This window comes from Dama dama, chromosome 15, assembly GCF_033118175.1.
Source record: "Dama dama isolate Ldn47 chromosome 15, ASM3311817v1, whole genome shotgun sequence".
In the NCBI taxonomy this organism is placed as follows: domain Eukaryota; kingdom Metazoa; phylum Chordata; class Mammalia; order Artiodactyla; family Cervidae; genus Dama; species Dama dama.
This window is the reverse complement of record NC_083695.1, coordinates 30535308-30554711: the sequence shown is the minus strand read 5'-3', so window position 1 is coordinate 30554711 and position 19404 is coordinate 30535308. Positions and strand designations below refer to the sequence as shown.

Genomic DNA, 19404 nt, shown 5'->3' with positions numbered 1-19404 from the left:
CTAGGGGCCGTGGGTTGAGGGGCCCCTGGGAGGACCTCCCCAGAGCACCGGGACTGTGGGCTCTGGGCCCCCACAATCCTGGGTCTGAGTCCCAGCCCCTCTGCTTGCAGGTTGAATGGCCCCAGGCCATACATTGCTCCTCTTTGAGCCCCAGTGAGGATGTCTGTTGCCATTATATTTATCCAGCATTTTAAGCTCTCCAGAAGAGTTCTGACACCAGGATGTATTCTGTCACCCAGCAAGCATTTCCAGGACACCTGATGTCCTGGGCACAGGGCTGCTGCTGATCACACCTGGCTGGTATCCTGGCTCAACCTGATTCTCACAGGCTGGCACTCTGAGCATGATGCTCTTCAAGGAACCACTATCAGGCTGCCTGCCCCGTGGAGACACCGGAAAGGGGGGCAGCTATGGCTCCAGCCCAGCAGACTGTCCCTACACTCACCGGTCCATGGAGAGCTTCTGTGCCAACAGCCGCCAGTCATTGCCACGTGAGTTGGGGGCATCCAGGCTGTTGCATATCTTCTGGCGGATGGACAGGGGGATCTTGAAGGCGTAGGGTCCCAGTTGGGTGGTGGCCACACTGCTGGGCGCAGAGCAGAGGGCGTCTAGGGAGCCAGCAGGCGTCTGGAAGGAAAGGGAGCAAGGGTGAGATGGGGAGAGGGCTCCCTGTGTGCGAAGCCACTGGCCATCTGTCCCTCCAGCCTCCCTGGCCAGGGACTGTGAGCTCGGGGAGACTCTGGCATCTCTCTGTGCTCTGGGTGGGCTCCAGCTGCTCAAAGGCCTCGTCCCCTGGAAGGTGAGCGCTCCGGGACTGGGGTGGCACACCCTTCCCCAGCCTCAGGGTGCATATGCTAAGGCATGGCCCTGGCTAGTGCTGATGCTGTCTCGTGATTACAAAGCCACGAGGGCCTCAGCCACAGTCTCATCCACATGGACCCACTTTTACACAAGCAAAAATGAAGTCTAGAAAGGGGAAGTGACTATCCATGGTCACATGGTGAGTCAATGACAGGGGTGGGTCTAGACTATATCTAGCACTCTCTACACTGCACTGCAGGGAGGGCCCGGTACTGTCCCCCTGGGTGCCTTAGGTTTTATAAACCTCAATCTGGGCTATAGTGATGGAGAACGACAGGCTCGGGCCGAGCATCAGCCTGATACAAGATCCACAATCCCTGCCCTCCATTAAATCTTTTTTCTCATCTCCCAGGTGGGGATCCTCGTATTTGTCTCCCTGGTGGTTGTGAAGATCTGGTGAGATTTGGTACAGGTCAGGCCCAGGCTTGCACTCAGTAAGTCACAGCTGTTGGCCAACAGTGAGGATGTCCCAGCCCAGACATGGGAGGTGAGGGGTTTCCTAGGTGGTGCCAGTGGTAAAGAACCCACCTGCCAATGCAGGAGACATGAGAGACGTGGGTTCGGTCCCTAGGTTGGGAAGATCCCCTGGAGGAGGGCATGACAACCCACTCTAGTATTCTTGCCTGGAGAATCCCATGGACAGAGGAGCCTGGCAGGCTACAGTCCATGGGGTCACAAAGAGTTGGACACGACTGAAGTGACTTAGCATGCATGTTGGCCAAGAGTGAGCACGTCCCAACTCAGACATGGGAGGCAAGGGCACAGTTCTGTGGGAGGTGGCCCTTCCCCCAAATGAGGGTGAGCCTCGGGTCTGCACCCTGCAGCGCCCAGCCCCACGGGGTGTCCGCGCTCCGGCCCTCACCTCTGCCAGCGTGGTATGAAGCTGGAATATCTGGCCCTCTCCCTCCACCTGCCGCACGCAGATCTTGCAGGTGAGCTCCGTGGAGGCCAGGCTGTGCCTCTCCAGCGTGAAGGTGCAGTGCAGGGCCTTCTGGCTGCCACTCCAAATGTGATAGAAGGGGATCTCCTGGGGGAGGCAGGCAGGGTTAGGGAGGTGAGGCCAGCTGGCCCTGCCCTCAGGGAATGGAGGCGCAGGCAGGGAAGGGGCCCAACCTCAGGAAGGGCTAGGACTTTCTCATCCAGGCAGGCAGAGGAAGAAGAGCTGGGCAAGGGCCCTCCAACTGAGAAAGGGAGTATATAGGCAAGAAGGCACGAGTTTGAATATATATCGCTGTGTGTGTGTGTGTGTGTGTGTGTGTGTGTGTGTGTGTGTATCTGTGTGTGAGGCTGTGGGACTGGGAAGCCCTGTGGACTCAATAATTTCACACAGATGGGCATGGGCAGAGGGATGTGACCATCAGAGATTAGTCTGGACAATCTGGCAGTATGAATGCTCTTAGAGATGGTAGGACCTCTTTAAAGATGATGTATACAGACTGTGTGTGGGAGTGTATGACCGGCGTACAGGGGGAGAAAGAGAGACACAAGGGTGGGTGTGGAGACCGAGGCTGCAGGATGGAGAGGGAAGGTGGGGAGGAGGGATTGGCTTTCTCTGGGCAGCCCCTGCCCCAGCTCCACCCTCCTCCCTCCTTTGGCCCAGCCCTCACCTGGTACTTGGCCAGCAGCTTGCTCCTCCAGTGGGCATGGGGGATGTCGTGGAGGGAGAGGCGCAGGTTATGGTAACTGTCCTTAAACAGCAAGGGTTTTGGCTCCTCCACTAGGTAGCCACCCAGGGTCCGTTCCAGCTCCAGCACCTCCTGTGGGCCAGGGAGGAATGAGAAAGGGGAGCCCATCACACTAGGCCAGCAGGCTCTTTCTTGCTGCAGGTTTGAGACTTGGGGACACATGTGGGCAGAGGGAACCAGGCTGTAACATTGAGAGCAGGGGCCCATCTGAGCCACAGGACTGGACATTTGGTAAGTGCTCAAAGAAAACTTACTGTGTGGGTGGATGCATGGATGGATAGACAGAAAAAATGGATTAATGAATGGACAGAGAGTGGAACAAGTGGATGGATGAATGGATTTATAGATGACCAAATAGATACATGGATGGCTCAATAGACGGGTTGACAAATAGATGGGTGGATAGATACAGACAGACAAAATGATGTGTAGATGAAAATACAAACGGATGGGTGTGTAAACAGAAGGACAGATGGAAGAAAAGATAAATGGATGGGTGAGTAATGGCTGGATGACTGGATAGATGGACAGAGGTTGAATAAACAAAGAATGACATCAAACCAATATGTGGCAACTTCTCTCTTGATCTCCATTCCATTCTCTGACCATAACTGGATGTTAGCCAGTGCCCTAGAACCAAGAGATCCAGGCTGCAAAAACACCTTCCCAGAGCCTCTAACCCATTATGGGCCTCCTGGAATTTCAGGTCAGCCTGGTCTCAGGAGGAGACTCTCTCCCATGAGGCCTTTTCACCTGTGTTGCATCAGTCAGCAACTTGGAGCCTGAGACAAGTCACATGAGACCGGGAAGCAAAGGAGCTAGAAGAGCCCACAGACCATAGGTGGAAGAAGCCACAGGAGCTCTTTCCTGGAGCCACAGGAAAGGAGGAGGATTCAGAGAGGCGGGAGATGGAAAGATGGAAAAGGAAAAGGGGTTTAAACAGGGCCAAGGGTCTGTGCTCTCCCACTGTTTGTCAGGATGAGACTGAGGTCCTGGGAACCGGTGGGAGGGTGGGCAGACAATGGACAGAGTCTTAGTGACTAGGGAGACAGGGAGGTACTAACATCTTCTGTTACCAGGTTGTAGGTGCTAAAATCCTTCTCTCTACCTTCCCTGAACCCCTCCTGATCTGCCATGGCCCCCCTCACTTAGGGGCACGATCCACTGTTCTGCACACACTAAGAGCTTGGCTGTCAGTCCTGACCCTTCCTCCCCTTACTCTTTCCATTGGTCACTGCTTCTGTCCATTCTACTAACTAAACAGAGTTCAGCCCCCTTGCCTGCCTGTTGTCCAGGGTCCAGCTCAAGGTCTGGCTGCAGCCTCCCAGTCTTTTGTCTATCCATCCCCGCAGAATAGCTTTCAAGAGAGCACCTGTGAATAGGTGTCCACCAGGTCTCTGCCCCCACCCACTGGATGGCTTCCAAATTCCTTGGCATGACCCCAAGGCTGTTGGGAGGCTGAGCCCCGCCTCTCACACCACAGCATGCTTCGGCACACAGACTACCACACCTGCCTCTGCATAAACTGCTGTCCGCTGGAATGCCCTTCTCCCTTCTCTGCCCGGAGCTCCCACCTGTCCTCGGGAGCTTAGGGCTAAGGTCAGCTCAGACGCCCTCCCCAACAACCAAGCCCTGCCAGCCCGCATCCCCAGGCTGAAGCTCCCTCAGCCCCGCATCAGCTATCCTCAGGTCTGTTTCCACCTCTAGCCCGAAGCTTGGTGAGGGCAGAACTGTGCCTGACTCATCTCTGTATCGCGAGGGTCTGATGCCATTTCAGTGTTTGAGGAATGAAGGAATGACTGGATGAGGCTGATGGTGGCAGAGGGTGCCTGGCAGGTGCCATGATCCCGGGGAGGGAGTACTGGAAGGTACCATGCAGTGGGCTGGTTGTGGGTGAGGCACCCACAGTGTGCGGGCCTGTGCGGGCATCCACGGTCTGGCCTTACCTTCAGCGCTACGGGCGTGTCCTCCAGGCAGTAGACTCTGAGGCTGTACTCCAGGGAGGTGCAGAGGGCTGGGGCAAAGATGGCCAGCTGGAGCCGCTTGACTGCCGAGCGGGAATAAGACTCACCCGTGAACACGTAGGTGCCCAGCTGGTCCAGCAGGATGTGGCAGGACCTGGCCTCCAGCTGGCAGTAGCAGGGGGTGTTCAGGGTCTCCTCGTCCAGGGTCACCACTTCCTGTAGGGTCATGGGGGGTGGGGGTGAGGTAGCCGGGTCAGCCAAGGACCTGGAGGGGGTCCATCCAGGTTGGACTAGGACGAAAAGGGCTTTCAGATCCCAACGCCCCCCAGCCTTGCCTCCTCACCTCCCAGTGGCCCTGGTGGGCCTGGGTCTTGAGCTGGAAAATCCAGTTGCCAGCACTGACTTCTGCACAGTGGGGCACCGTGAGGATGACGGGGCGGCATAGCAAGAGGCCTGTGGGCCCGCAGGTCACTGCGGGGCTCAATACTGTCTGGGTCCCTTCTGAAAGTGGGCTGGGGCAGGGTGGGGGGTAAGAGGGAGGCAGTGAGGAAGCGGGGCTGGGCTCCCCCCCGCCCTGAAGGCAGCTCTGTACCCCTGGGGCTTCCAGAGTTAAGGAAAAATGGCACAGGCCTTGAGATTGTTTCTAAATTTTTGCTATTACATTGCAACATTCTCATAGCCAACTCTTTGCTCCTATTTTCAAAGGTTCTGCACTCTGCAGATGCTGTGGATAGGTACTGCTAAAAGGCCCTCTGGAAAACTACTACCCATCCACACTCCCACCAACGCGTCATGGGAGGGCTGTGTTCCCACACTCTTGCCAGTATGAAGGTACTATGACATTTGAAAATATCTTTGCAAATTCATGAGCAGAGAAACTTCTAGCACCTCATAGCTCTTTTACTATTTCTTTGATTACAAATTATGTTGAACATTTCCTCATAACCTACTGGCCACTGTGTATGTGTGTGTGCATGCATCTGTATGTATGACAGTGTGTGTGTGAATCACTTGCTCATATCCTTTGCCCATTTTTGTACTGAGATGTTCAATTTTTCTTACTGGTCTCTCAAACCTCTTCACATAGTTAGGATATTAGCTCTTTGTCATATTGTAGCCAGCTGGTCATCTGGCTTTCAGTTTTATGATTTGTTGAGCTGGTTTTGTATGACTTAAATGGGAAAAAGTATCAAGCAATGTCTTCCTTGGAGACCTATCTCTGGTCTTGGCACTGGGCTTAGAAGGGGATATACTTGAGCCCAAAGTGGGCAAGCAGCAGGGAGACAGAGGCCAAGCAGGGGACAGCCAGGCTGGGGCTGGGTCTCTCTACTCACAGGGTGTTTTCTGCCTTGTTGATGATGAGGTACATCTCGTAGAACTTGCCCTGGGGGATGGCTCCATTGGGCACCAGCAGGCTGACCCCTAGGGGGAGGGAGAGGTTAGTAGGGAGGGGCTAGAAGGAGTCCAGGAGCTTAGCACAGGGTATGGGGATTTGGCCTCCAGCTTGGAATAGGGAGAAAAAGACATTTTCTGAGATCCTGGTGGTCACCAGCAAGGCAAGGGGAGAGTGGTTGGGTGCCAGGAAAGGCCAGGTCACTGACCACAGGGGATCTGTCCAGAGGGACCGCACAGAGGAGGCATTGCAATGGGATATAGAGATAGGCCAAAGTCCTGGAGGCTGAAGGGGTGGTTCCAGTCCCAGCCTAGCTCAAGGTATGACACTAGGAAACTGCCAACTGCTGGCTATGCAACCTGAGCTGGGCAGCTCTGTCTTTTTAACAGCATCCTGTGGATTTGTTGACTACATGGCAGTATTCTTTCCCACTTACTAGATAGTGAAATTGAGGTTTAGAGAGTTCCCCTCCCTGGCGAGGCAGAGGTAGGCCTGGACCCCAGGTTTTCATTTTATCATCACTTTATCCCCTTGGGCCTCACTTTCCATGTCTCTAAAATGGGACCAGGAATTCCTATTTTTGGCTGGGTGAGTGTTAGACTGTCTAGAGGTGAACATGCCGAGGCCAGGCTAACGGGCAAGGAGAGCAGGGACCCACCTGTGCCGGGGATGCTGAGCCTCCCGCCCAGGCAGCCAAAGGTGCCACTGACACTGCTCCCCGGGTCACGGGGCAGGCCCAGGAGCTGCTGGGAGCCGAGGCTGGCACTGCGCAGGTGCAGGAAGTGGGTGTCCCGGGCAAAATCACCAGGGTACGTGCCGGGCGGCAGGACTCCCAGCAGGTCGGCCCCATCTGCCAGCCCTGGCCCAGAGCCGGTGGTGCCGGAGCTGTAGACCTTGATCTTGAGGTTGGGCAGCGGGTCCAGCAGCGGCGAGTTGGTCATGGGGATCTTGTCGGCTGAGTCTTGCAGGGCGTACTTTGGCCCGCGGTAGATGCTGGCACTGGCAGTGAGGTCAGGAGGCACGGATGGGTGCAGGAGCTGTGGGTTGTCTGCAGGGCAGGGCTGCAGTCAGACTCAGCCTGCGGTGCCTCCCTGGCCCCATCCCACCCTCTGCTACTGTTGGGGGCCCTTCTTTTACAGGCTGGTAATCCCATCCAAATTCCAGCTCTGAAAGGTTCCATTGCCAACTGAGGCAGGAAGCTTAGGGACTTGCCACCTGAGTGAGTTCTTCTCTTTCCTGCTTCACTCTCATCCATACTTGTCCAGTGATCTTTATTAAAAAAAACTCTAGAGAAACCTCAGGAGGGACTCAGGCGCCTGTGCTCTGGTCTGGCTGGTCTGGCTGCCAAGCCCGCTGAGGACCCTGCCCTCACCCACCACCCCAGGTGTTCCCAGGTCCTTACTGGGCCTTGCAGTCTTGAAGTTGACTGGGTGGAAGCCGCCGGTGAGGGCAGCAGACGAGTCGGTGATGTCGGTGTCAAAGTCCCGGCAGTTGCGGCGGTACACCACCACCGCCACCACTATGAGGACAGTCACCACCACGAAGACGGACACCACAAGGCCCGCATACAGCGCCACGTCCCCCGAGGTCTCCAGGACTGCGGGGACAGGAGGGCCGAGTGAGGGGCAGGGGGCAGAGACCCAGGTCTTGGGGGAGCCAGACATTCCCTTGGTCCCCTGGGAGAGGCAGGGCCTGGGACAGACTGGTGCTGTCCTAGGTTTAAATCTGAGCCCCGCCAGACAGGCTGGTGACCTCAGGCAAGCCTTGAACCTCTCATGAGCATCAGTCTCTATAAGTAAAACAGTCTAAATGCCCCTGCCCCCATGCTCTGCTTCCTTCCCAGTGTAGTAAGGAGAGGAACAGGCACTCCTGGAGTGGACACTCCCAAGAGTGAAGTTGAAGTCACTGCTCTCTGCTCAGGAGGTGACAGGGCCTGTGGCTCAAAGTCAGGGGGCCACAGAGTGTCCTGTCCAAGGTGGGAGTAAACCCAGGGCCTCACTTGCAGCCTGCAGCAATCTCCGTAGGACCCAAGGTCCTGGTTCCCAGAAATCTCTGCAAGTAGCCCTCTAAGCTCACTTCCATTCTGGACTGAGGGCGGGAGGGGAGGAGAAGCAGGAGGAGGAGAATGAGATGCATGGTGATGGATGGAGAGGAGGGAAGGGAAGGGAGAGCTGGAAGGGAAGGAAGGGGCTCAGGGAGGCAACCCCAGGTTATACTCCCAACCCAGACAGGCTGCTAAGCTGGAGGATACCCCGCTCCGGACAGTGCGCAGGGCAGGCTGCTGCAGAGCTAGAAGCAACAGCAGGCAGCCAGGCAGAGAGGTGTTCCGTCCAACAGAACTTTCTAGGATGATGGCGTATCCCATGTCTACACTGTTTCCCATGATAGCTGCCAGCCACGTGTGGTTATTAAACAATTAAAATGTGGCTGGCTTGGCTGAGGAAAAGAGTTCTTAGGCATATTTATTTTCAGCTAAGATAAATATAATTTTCAAGCCACACATGTCTAGCAACTACTACACTGGACAGTGCGGCAGAGCCAAGACGGCTGACCCTCCCCCGCCCCCCATTTCCTCTGGGAGCTCGGGGAAGACCCTGTCTACTCTCCCCCAGCCCCTATGGGCCCTCAGAGAGGGAGGCTGGCTTTCCTGCCCGAACTGGGTGGAGGCCTGAGCTTCAGCAAGGTAGGGTGGGGCCCTCAGCCCTGAGGTTTGCCTGATTCCACCACCTGCCGGACCTCCATCTCTCCTCATTCTTGGGCTCCCCAGGGAGAGCTGCCAGAGCAGGTCCCCAGGGCTGGGCTCCCATCTCTCTGGGGGCTCTGCCTCACCACGTCATCGATATCATGGGGGGTGGTCACTTGCCTGGTGATTTACAGTATCGAATCAGTCACCAGTCTGCCCCCGCTGTGAACTGCATTCAGGGCCTCACCACTGAATTTATAATTCTGGAATTATTTGGAAATTGTGGCTGAATTACCACAGGCCAATCTGCCCAAGTGGCTTTACCGCAATGCAACACAGCCCCTGGGGGCTGACGCAGGGCAGCGGGTGTCCCAGGGCCCTAGGAGGCGTCAGTCGGCTGCTGGGGGGAACAGCGAGAGGCACTGGGAGGGGTAGGTGTGGGCCTGCCTGCTGGCCCCATCCCACGGAGGAAAACCGGGGGCTGGGACTAGGAGCGGAAGCTCTGGCCAAATATTTAGGTTCCAATCCTAACTGGCTCCTTGGGTAAGTCCCTTCTCTCTAAGACTCAGTTTCTTCTCCTATAATGGGAAGGTCAAGATAGTGTCTGGGGGCCCTTCTTTCAGCTGAGGGTCTGCCTGTCTGACCGTGATGGAGACCATGCCACATGCAGTGTTGGGCGCGGGGAGCCCCACAGAGCTTGTAGGGGAGCACCTTCAACTCTCCCTGCCCCTTGCCCTGCCCTGCACTCCACCCCTTGAAAAAACCGGCCAAGGAAAACCAGGGATCCCCCCAGAGGAAAGAGGATAGCCATGAAATGGGACTTACGGTGGCTTTTGGGGTCACTTAGAGTTTTCTTATCTGTCGAGGGAAATAAGGAAAGAAAGACAATGACACAGATGACACGGAGCGGGTGGTAGCGAGAGTGACGGGGAGATGCGTGGGTGAGACGACAGCATGTGGGCGGGCAGGTCTGCGGCCCTGCAGGCCAGGCGGGGGGCCTCTCTGGCTCCAGAGCCCCCACCCTGGGCCCCGCCCTCTGAAGACTCACTTTGCACGCACAGCCCGTCAGTGCAGTTCTTGGAGTCGAGCAGGGTCCCGCTGCAGTCCCGGCCTCCGTTCTGGGGCGGGGGCGCCATGCATTCGCGGCTGCGCCAGTGCGCACACTCGGTGCTACAGGCCGACCACTTGCTCCACTCCGTCCACCCGCCGTCCACTGTGGGGACACAGCGCGTGGTTCGTGGGGACCCGGGCACGCACGGCTGCCTGCACACACGGTTACATGTGCCCAGGACAGCAGTGCACGCACACACGGAGTGCAGCAGGGCAAGAGGGATCGGGACACACACAGGCCGGCCAGAGAAATCCAGGAGAGTCAGAGGAGCACAGGGGGCAAAGACAGCTCCAGACACGTGCGTAAGATCACCGACGCAGACTCAGCACAAGGGTTCACACACAGGCACAAACCCAGGGTGAAAAACACCGCACATTCACACAAACACGTCATCAGAGAGGGAACACAGACCAACTGACGGGGATACAGAATAAGACACGAGGGAAAGAGGACTGCAGCAAGACGGCGGTCAGGGGCTAGGTGTGCTGAGCAGTCAAGGGACAGGCACTCTGACTCAGGGTGCCTCTGGGACCCTGGGCTGGGGGCTGACACGGAGAACTCCCAGCCTGGGGTGGGCGCAGAGAGCCTACCCCCAAGAGCCTCCGCCTCCGTCTCTCCCATAGCACAGGGTGGAACAGAGGTAAGAGGCCACAGCATCTGGTCCAGCAGGGTCAGCCAGCTGTGGGTCCCAGGACAAGCCCAGGAGAGAAGTCAGTGGTCCTGGCTCTGTGACCACACAGCACAGGAGGCAGGGCTGGGCGTGGGTGCGGTGCCACCTGGCTTGTGGCCTTACCTGGGCACACGGTGGTGCAGGCAGTCTTCTGGAAGCCCTGGCCCTCGCAGAAGGCGCCTCCGTTGAGGGGGGCAGGGTTGGTGCAGGTCCGCGTGCGCTTCTGCCAGCCGCGGCCACAGCGGTTGGAGCAGGGCGACCACTCTGCCCAGCTGGACCAGCCACCGTTCACTGCGAGGGTAGTAGGTGTCACCCAGCTGGCCTGGCTATTCACCCTGAGGGCCCCCCAGGCCCCATCCCACAGCCCTGAGGAGGCCCCTCTGCTGAGGACTGGCCCTCCCAAGTTGGACCCCTTCTGCCATCAAGGCTGGGGACTCAGACACCGGCGGGCAGACCTGGGTTGCATTCAGCACCAGAGGGGACCAATGACTCCCTGCCTTTCTGTACAATGGCAAGTAGAGGTTCAGAGAGGGCCGGCACCCAAGGTCTCCCCATGAGGAATCGGGGGGTCTATAACTGGAACCCAGTACAGGGTTCTATCTACAACACTCATCTCAGCCATGACTCCACCCTCCCACCCAAGGGGACAGCAAGGAATTGCTGAGGGGCCTGAGCAGCAGTCCCGAACTCTGCTAGAATAATGCGCTTGAGGATGGGGCTCCCAAGTGGCCCCTGCCTCAGCCCCGACTCCCAGAGAACTGGATCTTCTTCGGGGATAAGCAAAGGGCTTGAGAAGGGGCGAGTGCTCCTGGCTGGGGGCCCAGGAGTGCCTGACCTCACCACTAAATTTGCTGTGTGACCCTGGAGAAGCTACCTCTCCTTTTGGGCCTCCTCCTCCCCACCTGTTCACCAGGGTCCTGCTGGCCTTTGGGCAGGACAGGGTCAGGTGGGCTGTATAGCCCAGGCTCCCGCCCACCTCCAGCATGTGTGCCCACCACCGCCCACTCGGGGCCGCACCGTATACAGTGACAGTGGCCGTGGTGCTGCGGCGCTTGGCCACCATGTTCTTGGCCACGCAGGTGTAGTTGGCCGTATCCGACAGGCGGGCCTGGCGGATGATGAGGTTGTGGTCGATGGTGAGCAGGAAGTTGGTGTCCTGGGTGGGGTCGATGACGTCCTCATTCTTGAGCCATTCCACCTGCAGGGGAGGGATTGGGGGTGTCAGGGCCCAGTGCCTCATCCCTGCACCTCGGAGAGTGTGCCCTCTCTGCAGGGGGTAGGTGGGGAAGGCCCGAATTAAACAGGACAGCAGTTCTACACATGTCCAACCTTGGTGGTGACCCAGGATGCAGGGCCTCTACAAGCCAGGCACTGTGCTGGACACTGCAGAACACAGTGGTTAAGACAACCAACCACCAGCTGACGGCTTTGGGAAGGGACTTCCACTGAGCCCTGGTTTCATCACCTATAAGTGAATATTCAATAGCGCTATCCAAAGGCTACTGTAAGGATGAGAGGAGTCTGTATATAGAAAGTGTGGAACACATGCCTGGCTCACAGTAAGTACTAAATAAATGCGTGTCTTCATCATTAACTCTGTAAACAGACTCCCTTAGTCAGGGTAAGAGGCCTGGCAGGTGATTAAAAACATGGTTCTCATTTTGGCAGACCTGGGTGTGCAGATCCCAGCTCCGCTACTCACCAGGTGGGTGACCCTGGTTGACCACTTCCCCTGGCCCAGTGCTGCGTTCCCAGCCGTAAGATGGGATGACATGGGTTGCTCTGAGGACCACTGTGCCAGGTGCTGGGCACGTGTGGGAGCCCCACGAGGGTACCTGTCATGAAGGGTGTCTGAGCTCATTTCCAGATGGTGGCCTGGGCTGGGGGGAGTGATTAGAGCCAAGATTCTGATGTCTGATCCTGAGCTGGAAGCCCAGGGGCCCATCTTCCCCAACCCTGTGCTGCTGAGGTCCCTAGCAGCAAAGCTGAGATGTTTCCCCATGCCCTGCTCTGACTCCAGGACCACCAGTGCGGGCAGTGGGAGAGAGGAAGCAGGTCTGTAATACAAGCAGGGCAGTGAGGGGACAGGTGGGCATCACCCAGGGATGCACATGTGGTACCAGAAGGTGTGATGAACTCAGACACATGCATCGTGAGACTCTTTGGTGTCCATAAAGCTGGGTTCTTGGGTTCTGGGAGACAGTGTGTGCAGCCACTTCCCTTGCAGGAGACCAAGCCTGGGGTCAGCCCAAGGAGTCCTGGGGGATCCTTCCCCAGTTCTGCCCCATCCATGAGGTGAGATTATGCCTGTGGAGGGCCCAGCTAGGATCTGGGATGTGCCGAGTTCTAAAGAGATGGCAGTTCTTTCCTCTGTCTGTGAAACGGAAGGGCTCTGGGAGGCTGAGTTACCATGGCTGGTGGTAAATACCATACCTGGGTGGCCTCTGCCATGCCCAGTATTTCCCACGTCCTCACTCACCTCAGCCACAGGCACCCCCTCCGGTGGGCGGCACTGCAGGAGAACTTCATGGTCCAGGGGCACTTCCTTGCCCAGAGGCTCCTGATCAAAGTTCTTGCGCAGGTCTGGGAGAAGGGAAAGGGTTCCAAGGCACACCATCAGGCCAGGGCAGGGAGGAGGCCAGTCAGGCAGAGCTGGATCCTGAAGTGCCCCATTCTAGCCACGAGGTGGCAGTGGACACCAAGGAAATCTCACCAGGACTCCTGGCCTTTACCAGGGGAGTCTCTTCTCCAAGATGGGGGCCTCACCAGGTGGACTTAGGGGGACAAAGTTCCCTCCCTAACTCTGGGATCCTCTGCACATGATGACTAGGGAAGCTGATGGCTTTGTTATATAAATAAGTAGGCAAAAAAGGGCCGTTAGAAATTCTGGCACCAAAGGTGGCACAGGCTCTGGGTCTTGGAGCCTTCTTCTGAGCTGGTGGCCCCTGTGCCCTCATGTCTGCGTGTAGAACTCTCTCTCCAGGATCCATGGGGGAAGGGGGAAGGGCCCAAGGGGACGGGGTCGGGGTGTCCGGGCAGCGTACATGCGATGCGGACGTAGGCCCGGCGACTCTTGGTGGTGCCCGCAGAGCTCCAGGCTACGCATTGGCACCAGTAATCCTCCAGCCCGAACAGCTCCTCCACCTGCTGCCGCGACACCTCGATCTGCACCTCTCGCACCTGCAGGCCTGGGAGGAGGAGAGAGATGCCACTGATTGGGGGGCAGGTCTGAGGACAGGAGACCCAGGATGTGGGACCATATCTCACTCCTTTTCACCTGGGGGTTCCTCTCCCACTGCCTTCTGTTTCCATTTTACTCATCTCTTCTGCTTTGAGCCTGGCCCAAGCCACCACTGCAGCTCACCTGGAAACAACAGTGGCTAACCCAAGCCCTCTGCCTTCATTCAATCCACTTTCCACCCTGCAGGCAGTGTGTGCTCTTTGAAAGGTACAAGTGGCACGCCATTCCCCTGATACATCCCTGTCATCCCAGTGTAAAGACCCAGACCCTCCATGTGGCCTCCAGGCCCTGTAAGATCTATCCACTGCAGCCTCACTGGGCATCTTTGAGGCCCTCATGTTCCCCCAGCCTCTCTAGTCACAGGGCCTTTGCACATCCAATCCCTTGCCTGGGACGACTCTTCTGTCCTTTCTGTGTCCAGTGAATTCCCAGTCACCATCCGCTTTGGGCGAGGTCTCACTTCAGAGGGAAGCCCCTCAATGCTGGCCCACCCCCACCAGCTCTCAAAGTACCACTCAGCACTCCCATGGGTGCACTGGACACTGGTCTGTGCAGCTGTCGTTTCCCACCCACCCCGATTCCCTCATGACACTAACCATGGTCTGAAACTGTATTATTTATTGACATGTTCATGTATTAACTGAATCTCCTGCAGGAGAATGAGGTGGGGCTTTGCCCTGTTCACTGCTGTGGCCCAGGGCTGAGGACAGTCAGTGAGCTCAACGAATACGAGGTAAGCACGTGGTCTCTCTCTGGTCATGGCTCAGGAGCCTGTGGGGTTGAAACTAAGAGGAGGCCCCTTTTCCTGGGAACCCTCCAACCTCTCAATGGCTCCCTGTTGGGGCCCGAGGGGTTCCCTGGATAACTGGAGCCACCAGCACACACAAAAGGAATCATTTACTCTTTTGCCATCGCTCCCTCAATGACAAAATGTTCAAGTAAGGGATGAAGCCTCCTGGATGAGGGTGTCCATCTGAAGCTCCTCCCAAAGCTTGTGATAGAACTGAGACTGCCTCTTCCAGGAAGCCCTCCCTGACTGCCCTGTCTCTCCTCCTTGACATCAGGTATCTCAGTTCGTCCTCTCCTGGTTGCATGTGGGTTCTGATAAGCCCCTCAAGGGTAGGAATGTTGAATGTACACCTTGTGGTACTATGGCATGGTGGTTAGGTGGAGGACTGGACAGGTTCTTGACAGGTTTGAATCCTAGCCCCACCCTCACTCCTCATCTGTGTGACCTTAGCTAAGTTATTGATACTTAGCCTCTCTGAGCCTTGGTTCCCTCATCATAGTAAAACACTCAAGGTAAATTCTAAATGAGTCATGGCAATTACAGCACCCAGACCAGGCTGGACACACATCTACTCTGGCAGCTCATGTGGATCTCATTCAATTTTAGGGAGAAATTGAAACTCAGAGATGGTAGGTGGCAGGCCCAAAGTACCACAGCAAATTGCCAGCAAAGCTGAGATCAGCTACTAGGCATCTTGCCCCAGTTAGAGCTCTGCCCGGTAATAAATGACACCTCTCTGGACCTCTCCCAATGAAATCATTGCCTTAACTCTCCTGTATCCTAAAGGAGGGGGACCCTTACACTGGGAGCTGAGGCAGTAAGGAATCCCCTCCTGATGGCAGGGGATCTAAATTGGGGGTGGAGGCTGGGAGTTTTCTAGCAGGGAGCACCAGGAGGGAAGAAGCTTTTTGCAGAAGGTTTTGGGGTGGGGGTGCCTGGCCCACAGACAGCAGTGGCTGCCTGGAGTGCTTGCTCCCAAGAGATACTGCATGGTCTGGGGTAGGAGAGTGGAGCCCCGCCCTTTACTTACCAGGCTAGGAGCCTGGATGAATGGCCTCTCTCAAGGGGGCCATCCACCCAGAAGGTTTCAGGAGCACCCAAGAATTGGACAGACAAACCGCCACCCAGTAGGGCTTGACACCTTGGCAGTGGTCACCAGCAGGCAGACAGGAGGCCAGGGGCCTTCAAGCCTTCTGGACTTGGGCCCCAGACGAGGTGTCCCCCAGCACGACAGGCAGTGCCTGACCAGGACGCCCAGGGTTGGGCTGCCTGCCTCGATCTGGCATGAGCTAATGGGTGGGCTTGCCCTGCCTCTGTTGGCCCCCTCTGTCATCCTCTGTGTTTCCAAGGGCTTCAGAGAGGTAGCCTCCCCAGGGCTCCCCCCAGGGAGGGCTTGGGGTGGGAGCAGGAGGAACCAGCCACAGTGCTGCCAAGGCTGGGTGGGGCCTGCTGGACCATTGTCCATTCTTTGTAGCTAATGGGGACAACGGTGCCTTGACTTCTAGGATGGGCAGGGCTTGTGTGTGGTAGCAGGGGAGTAAGAGCCACACTGTAGTCACAGGGCCTGTAAGAGGCCCCAGCAGGATACCGCTGTCTCCTTGCTCTTCAGGGCCAGAGGGGGTCAGGGGACACAGAAGTAACAACAAGTTTCCAGAGGAAAGAGGCCAAAAGAGAAAAACCCAGAAGGAAGATGGAGGAAATGGGCATTTATTAAGCGCCTGCTGAGACCCGGCAGTGTGCTCAGTGCTGTGCTGGCACCACCTTGATCCATCCTCACGAGGACCTTCTGGTAACATCTCAGTTTATAAGGAGAGGAACTGAGGCACAGAGAGGTTGAGTGACTACCTCAGGGCCAGAGCAGGGAGGCAGCTGGGATACAGGTTATTTTTCCCTTTTAAAAATTCTTCTTTTAATTTTAAGATTTTGGGTGAGAATGGGATTCCAAATCTAACTTTGTAGATTCTTGAGAGTCTTTAAAAATTTTTGGTAAAATATACATAAGCTACAACTTACCATTTTGACCAATTTTTAGGATATAGTATTGATTGGCATGAAGTACATTCTGGGGTATGATTTTAAGCCTGAATGTTCTGAAGTCTGTCAGCTTTTCATAGAGAAATAGGAGTTGAAGAAGGAGAGAGAATGAAAGAGAGTATGTCAGGGGAGAGACACAAGAATGAAAAAGAGAGAGATACAAAAAAGAGAGAGACATAAAGAAAAAAGACGATGTATAAAATATGGAACTAATGAGAATCTACAGTATAGTTCAGGGAACTGTACTCACTGTCCTGTGGTGACTTAAACGGTAAGGAAATCCAAAAAAGAGGGGATGTATGTATACATATAACTGATTCACTTTGCTGTACAGTAGACAATAACACAACATTATAAAGCAACTATACTCCAATAAAAGTGAACTAAAAGAAAAAAGAAGAAAAGGCAGACACAAAAGGAGACAGGGATGAGAAGGGAGAGGCAGGAAAGACAGAAGGAAGGAGGGACGGGATGAATAAGGAGGAGAAAGAAAATATCAGGGGAGAGAGGTTAAAAATGAAATCAAAGACAAGGCAGGATCTGGGGTGAAGGAACCACCTGGAGGCTGGGGTTGGCTGGGGTTGCATAACCTGGCCGCCCACAGTGACCAGAGTGGACGGCCCCCCTTGCTGGCCTGAGTCTGGGAAAGGCTCTCCACCCCCAAGGGTCCTGTGCTGTAAGCAGGGGCTGGACTCGTGAGATGAGAGGAGCCTGGGGCTCTGCCTCCTGCCCGGAGTGGGGGTTGCCCAGGGAACCGCACACATCTCACTCTTCCTCCTCATTTCCCACACCTCTGTCACCCTCCTTTCCTGCAGGACTCGGTGACATCTTAGCACCACCTCTATGGTTATTTACTTAGTATTATTAACCTATTTTTTTTTTTTTCTTTTTCTTTGTTTACTGAAAGATAATTTCTTTACAGAATTTTGTTCTTTTCTGTCGAACCTCAACATGAATCAGCCATAGGTATACATATATCCCCTCCCTTTTGAACCTCCCTCCCATCTCCCTCCCCATCCCACCCCTCTAGGTTGATGCAGAGCTCCTGTTTGAGTTTGCTGAGCCACACAGCAAATTCCCATTGGCTATCTATTTTACACATGGTAATGTAAGCTTCCATGTTACTCTTTCCATACATCTCACCCTCTCCTCCCCTCTCCCCATGTCCGTAAGTCTGTTCTCTATGTCTGTTTCTCCACTGCTGCCCTGTAAATAAGGTTTTCAGTACCATTTTTCTAGATTCCGTTTATATGCATTAGAATACAATATTTATCTTTCTCTTTCTGACTCACTTCACTCTGTATAATAGGTTCTAGGTCATCCACCTCATCAGAACTGACTCAAATGTGTTCCTTTGTATGGCTGAGTAATATTCCATTGTGTATATGTACCACAACTTCTTTATCCATTCATCTGTTGATGGACATCTAGGTTGCTTCCATGTTCTAGCTGTTGTAAATAGTGCTGCAATGAACAATCGGATACATTTGTTTTTTTCCAATTTTGGTTTCCTCAGGTACATGCCTAGGAGTAGGATTGCTGGGTCATATGGTGTTTTTATTCTTAGTTTTTTAAGGAATCTCCATACCGTCTTCCATAGTGACTGTATCAATTTACATTCCCACCAACGGTGCAAGAGCATTCCCTTTTCTCCACACCCTCTCCAGCATTTATTGTTTGTAGACTTTTTGATGATGGCCATTCTGACCAGTGTGAGGTGATATCTCATTGTAGTTTTGATTTGCATTTCTCTAATAATGAGTGATGTTGAGCATCTTTTCATGTGTTTGTTAGCCATCTCTATGTCTTCTTTGGAGAAATGTCTGTTTAGGTCTTCTTCCCACATTTTGATTGGGTTGCTTTGAATGGGGCAATATAGAACTGCCCCATTGTATATTTTTGCCTCCTTTGTCGAAAATAAGGTACCCATAGGTGCATGGGTTCATTTCTGGGCTTTCTATCTTGTTCCATTGGTCTACATTTCTGTTTTTGTGCCAGTACCATACTGTCTTGATGACTGTAGTTTTGCCTATTTCCTCTTCATTGAGTTGTATGGGTTGCTTGTATATTTTGGAAATTAATCCTTTGTCAGCTGTTTCATTTGCTATTATTTTCTCCCATTCTGAGTGTTGTCGTTTCACCTTGTTTATAGCTTCCTTTGCTGTGCAAAAGCTTTTAAGTTTAATCAGGTCCGACCTGTTTACTTCTGTTTTTATTTCCATTGGTCTATATTCCTGTTTTTGTGCCAGTACCGTACTGTCCTGATGACTGTAGTTGTGTCATTTCCTCTTCACTTATTTGGACTTCTCTGTTTCTCATTTGTTCTTTCATTTGTGTAGTATTTTTCTGCCTTTTCATTATTTTTTTTTTAACTTATTGTGTTTGAGGTCTCCTTTTCCCAGGCTTCAAGGTTGAATTCTTTCTTCCTTTTGGTTTCTGCCCTCCTAAGGTTGGTTCAATGGTTTGTGTGAGCTTAGCACAGGGTGAGATTTGTGTTGAGTGTTTGTTTGTTTGTTTTTCCTCTGATGGGCAAGGCTGAGTGAGGTGGTAATCCTGTCTGCTGATGATTGGCTTTGTATTTTTGTTTTGTTTGTGGTTTAGCACCCTGGCATCCTGCACAGGGTGCTACTGGTGGTTGGTGATGCCTGGTCTTGTATTCAAGTGGTTTCCTTTGTGCGAGTTCTCACTTTTTGATACTCCCAGTGTTCTTGCCTGGAGAATCCCAGGGACAGTGGAGCCTGGAGGGCTGCCATCTATGGGGTCGCAGAGAGTCAGACACGACTGAAGTGACTTAGCAGCAGCAGCAGCAGGGTTACTTCTCTGGTAGTCTACGGTCTTGCAGTCAGTGCTCCACTCCAAAGGCTCAGGGCTTGATCTCCTTCTTAATTTTCTCTTCTTCTCCTCTTTTACTTCCTGCTACCCTTACCCAAGGACACCTGCACCACTGCACTTGCCAGGCCTCTCTGTGCCTA

At 54.4% G+C, this 19404-nt stretch overlaps 1 protein-coding gene across 2 annotated transcripts in view; it reads right to left on the bottom strand.

Annotated features, from left to right (window-relative positions):
* Nucleotides 1–19404, bottom strand: part of UNC5B (unc-5 netrin receptor B) — an 89153-nt gene that overhangs the window by 3906 nt on the left and 65843 nt on the right. The window contains exons 3-16 of one of the 2 annotated variants that reach the window (XM_061161737.1): nucleotides 13412–13555; nucleotides 12847–12950; nucleotides 11385–11565; nucleotides 10491–10658; nucleotides 9635–9799; nucleotides 9412–9444; nucleotides 7306–7500; nucleotides 6562–6951; nucleotides 5845–5932; nucleotides 4854–5022; nucleotides 4493–4726; nucleotides 2469–2618; nucleotides 1724–1888; nucleotides 446–627 (exon numbers count right to left, since the gene is read on the bottom strand). In XM_061161737.1, the coding sequence (XP_061017720.1) occupies nucleotides 446–627; nucleotides 1724–1888; nucleotides 2469–2618; nucleotides 4493–4726; nucleotides 4854–5022; nucleotides 5845–5932; nucleotides 6562–6951; nucleotides 7306–7500; nucleotides 9412–9444; nucleotides 9635–9799; nucleotides 10491–10658; nucleotides 11385–11565; nucleotides 12847–12950; nucleotides 13412–13555 (2368 nt within the window). The remainder of the gene's footprint in view (nucleotides 1–445; nucleotides 628–1723; nucleotides 1889–2468; nucleotides 2619–4492; nucleotides 4727–4853; nucleotides 5023–5844; nucleotides 5933–6561; nucleotides 6952–7305; nucleotides 7501–9411; nucleotides 9445–9634; nucleotides 9800–10490; nucleotides 10659–11384; nucleotides 11566–12846; nucleotides 12951–13411; nucleotides 13556–19404) is intronic. The other variant, XM_061161738.1, reaches the window with a different exon arrangement.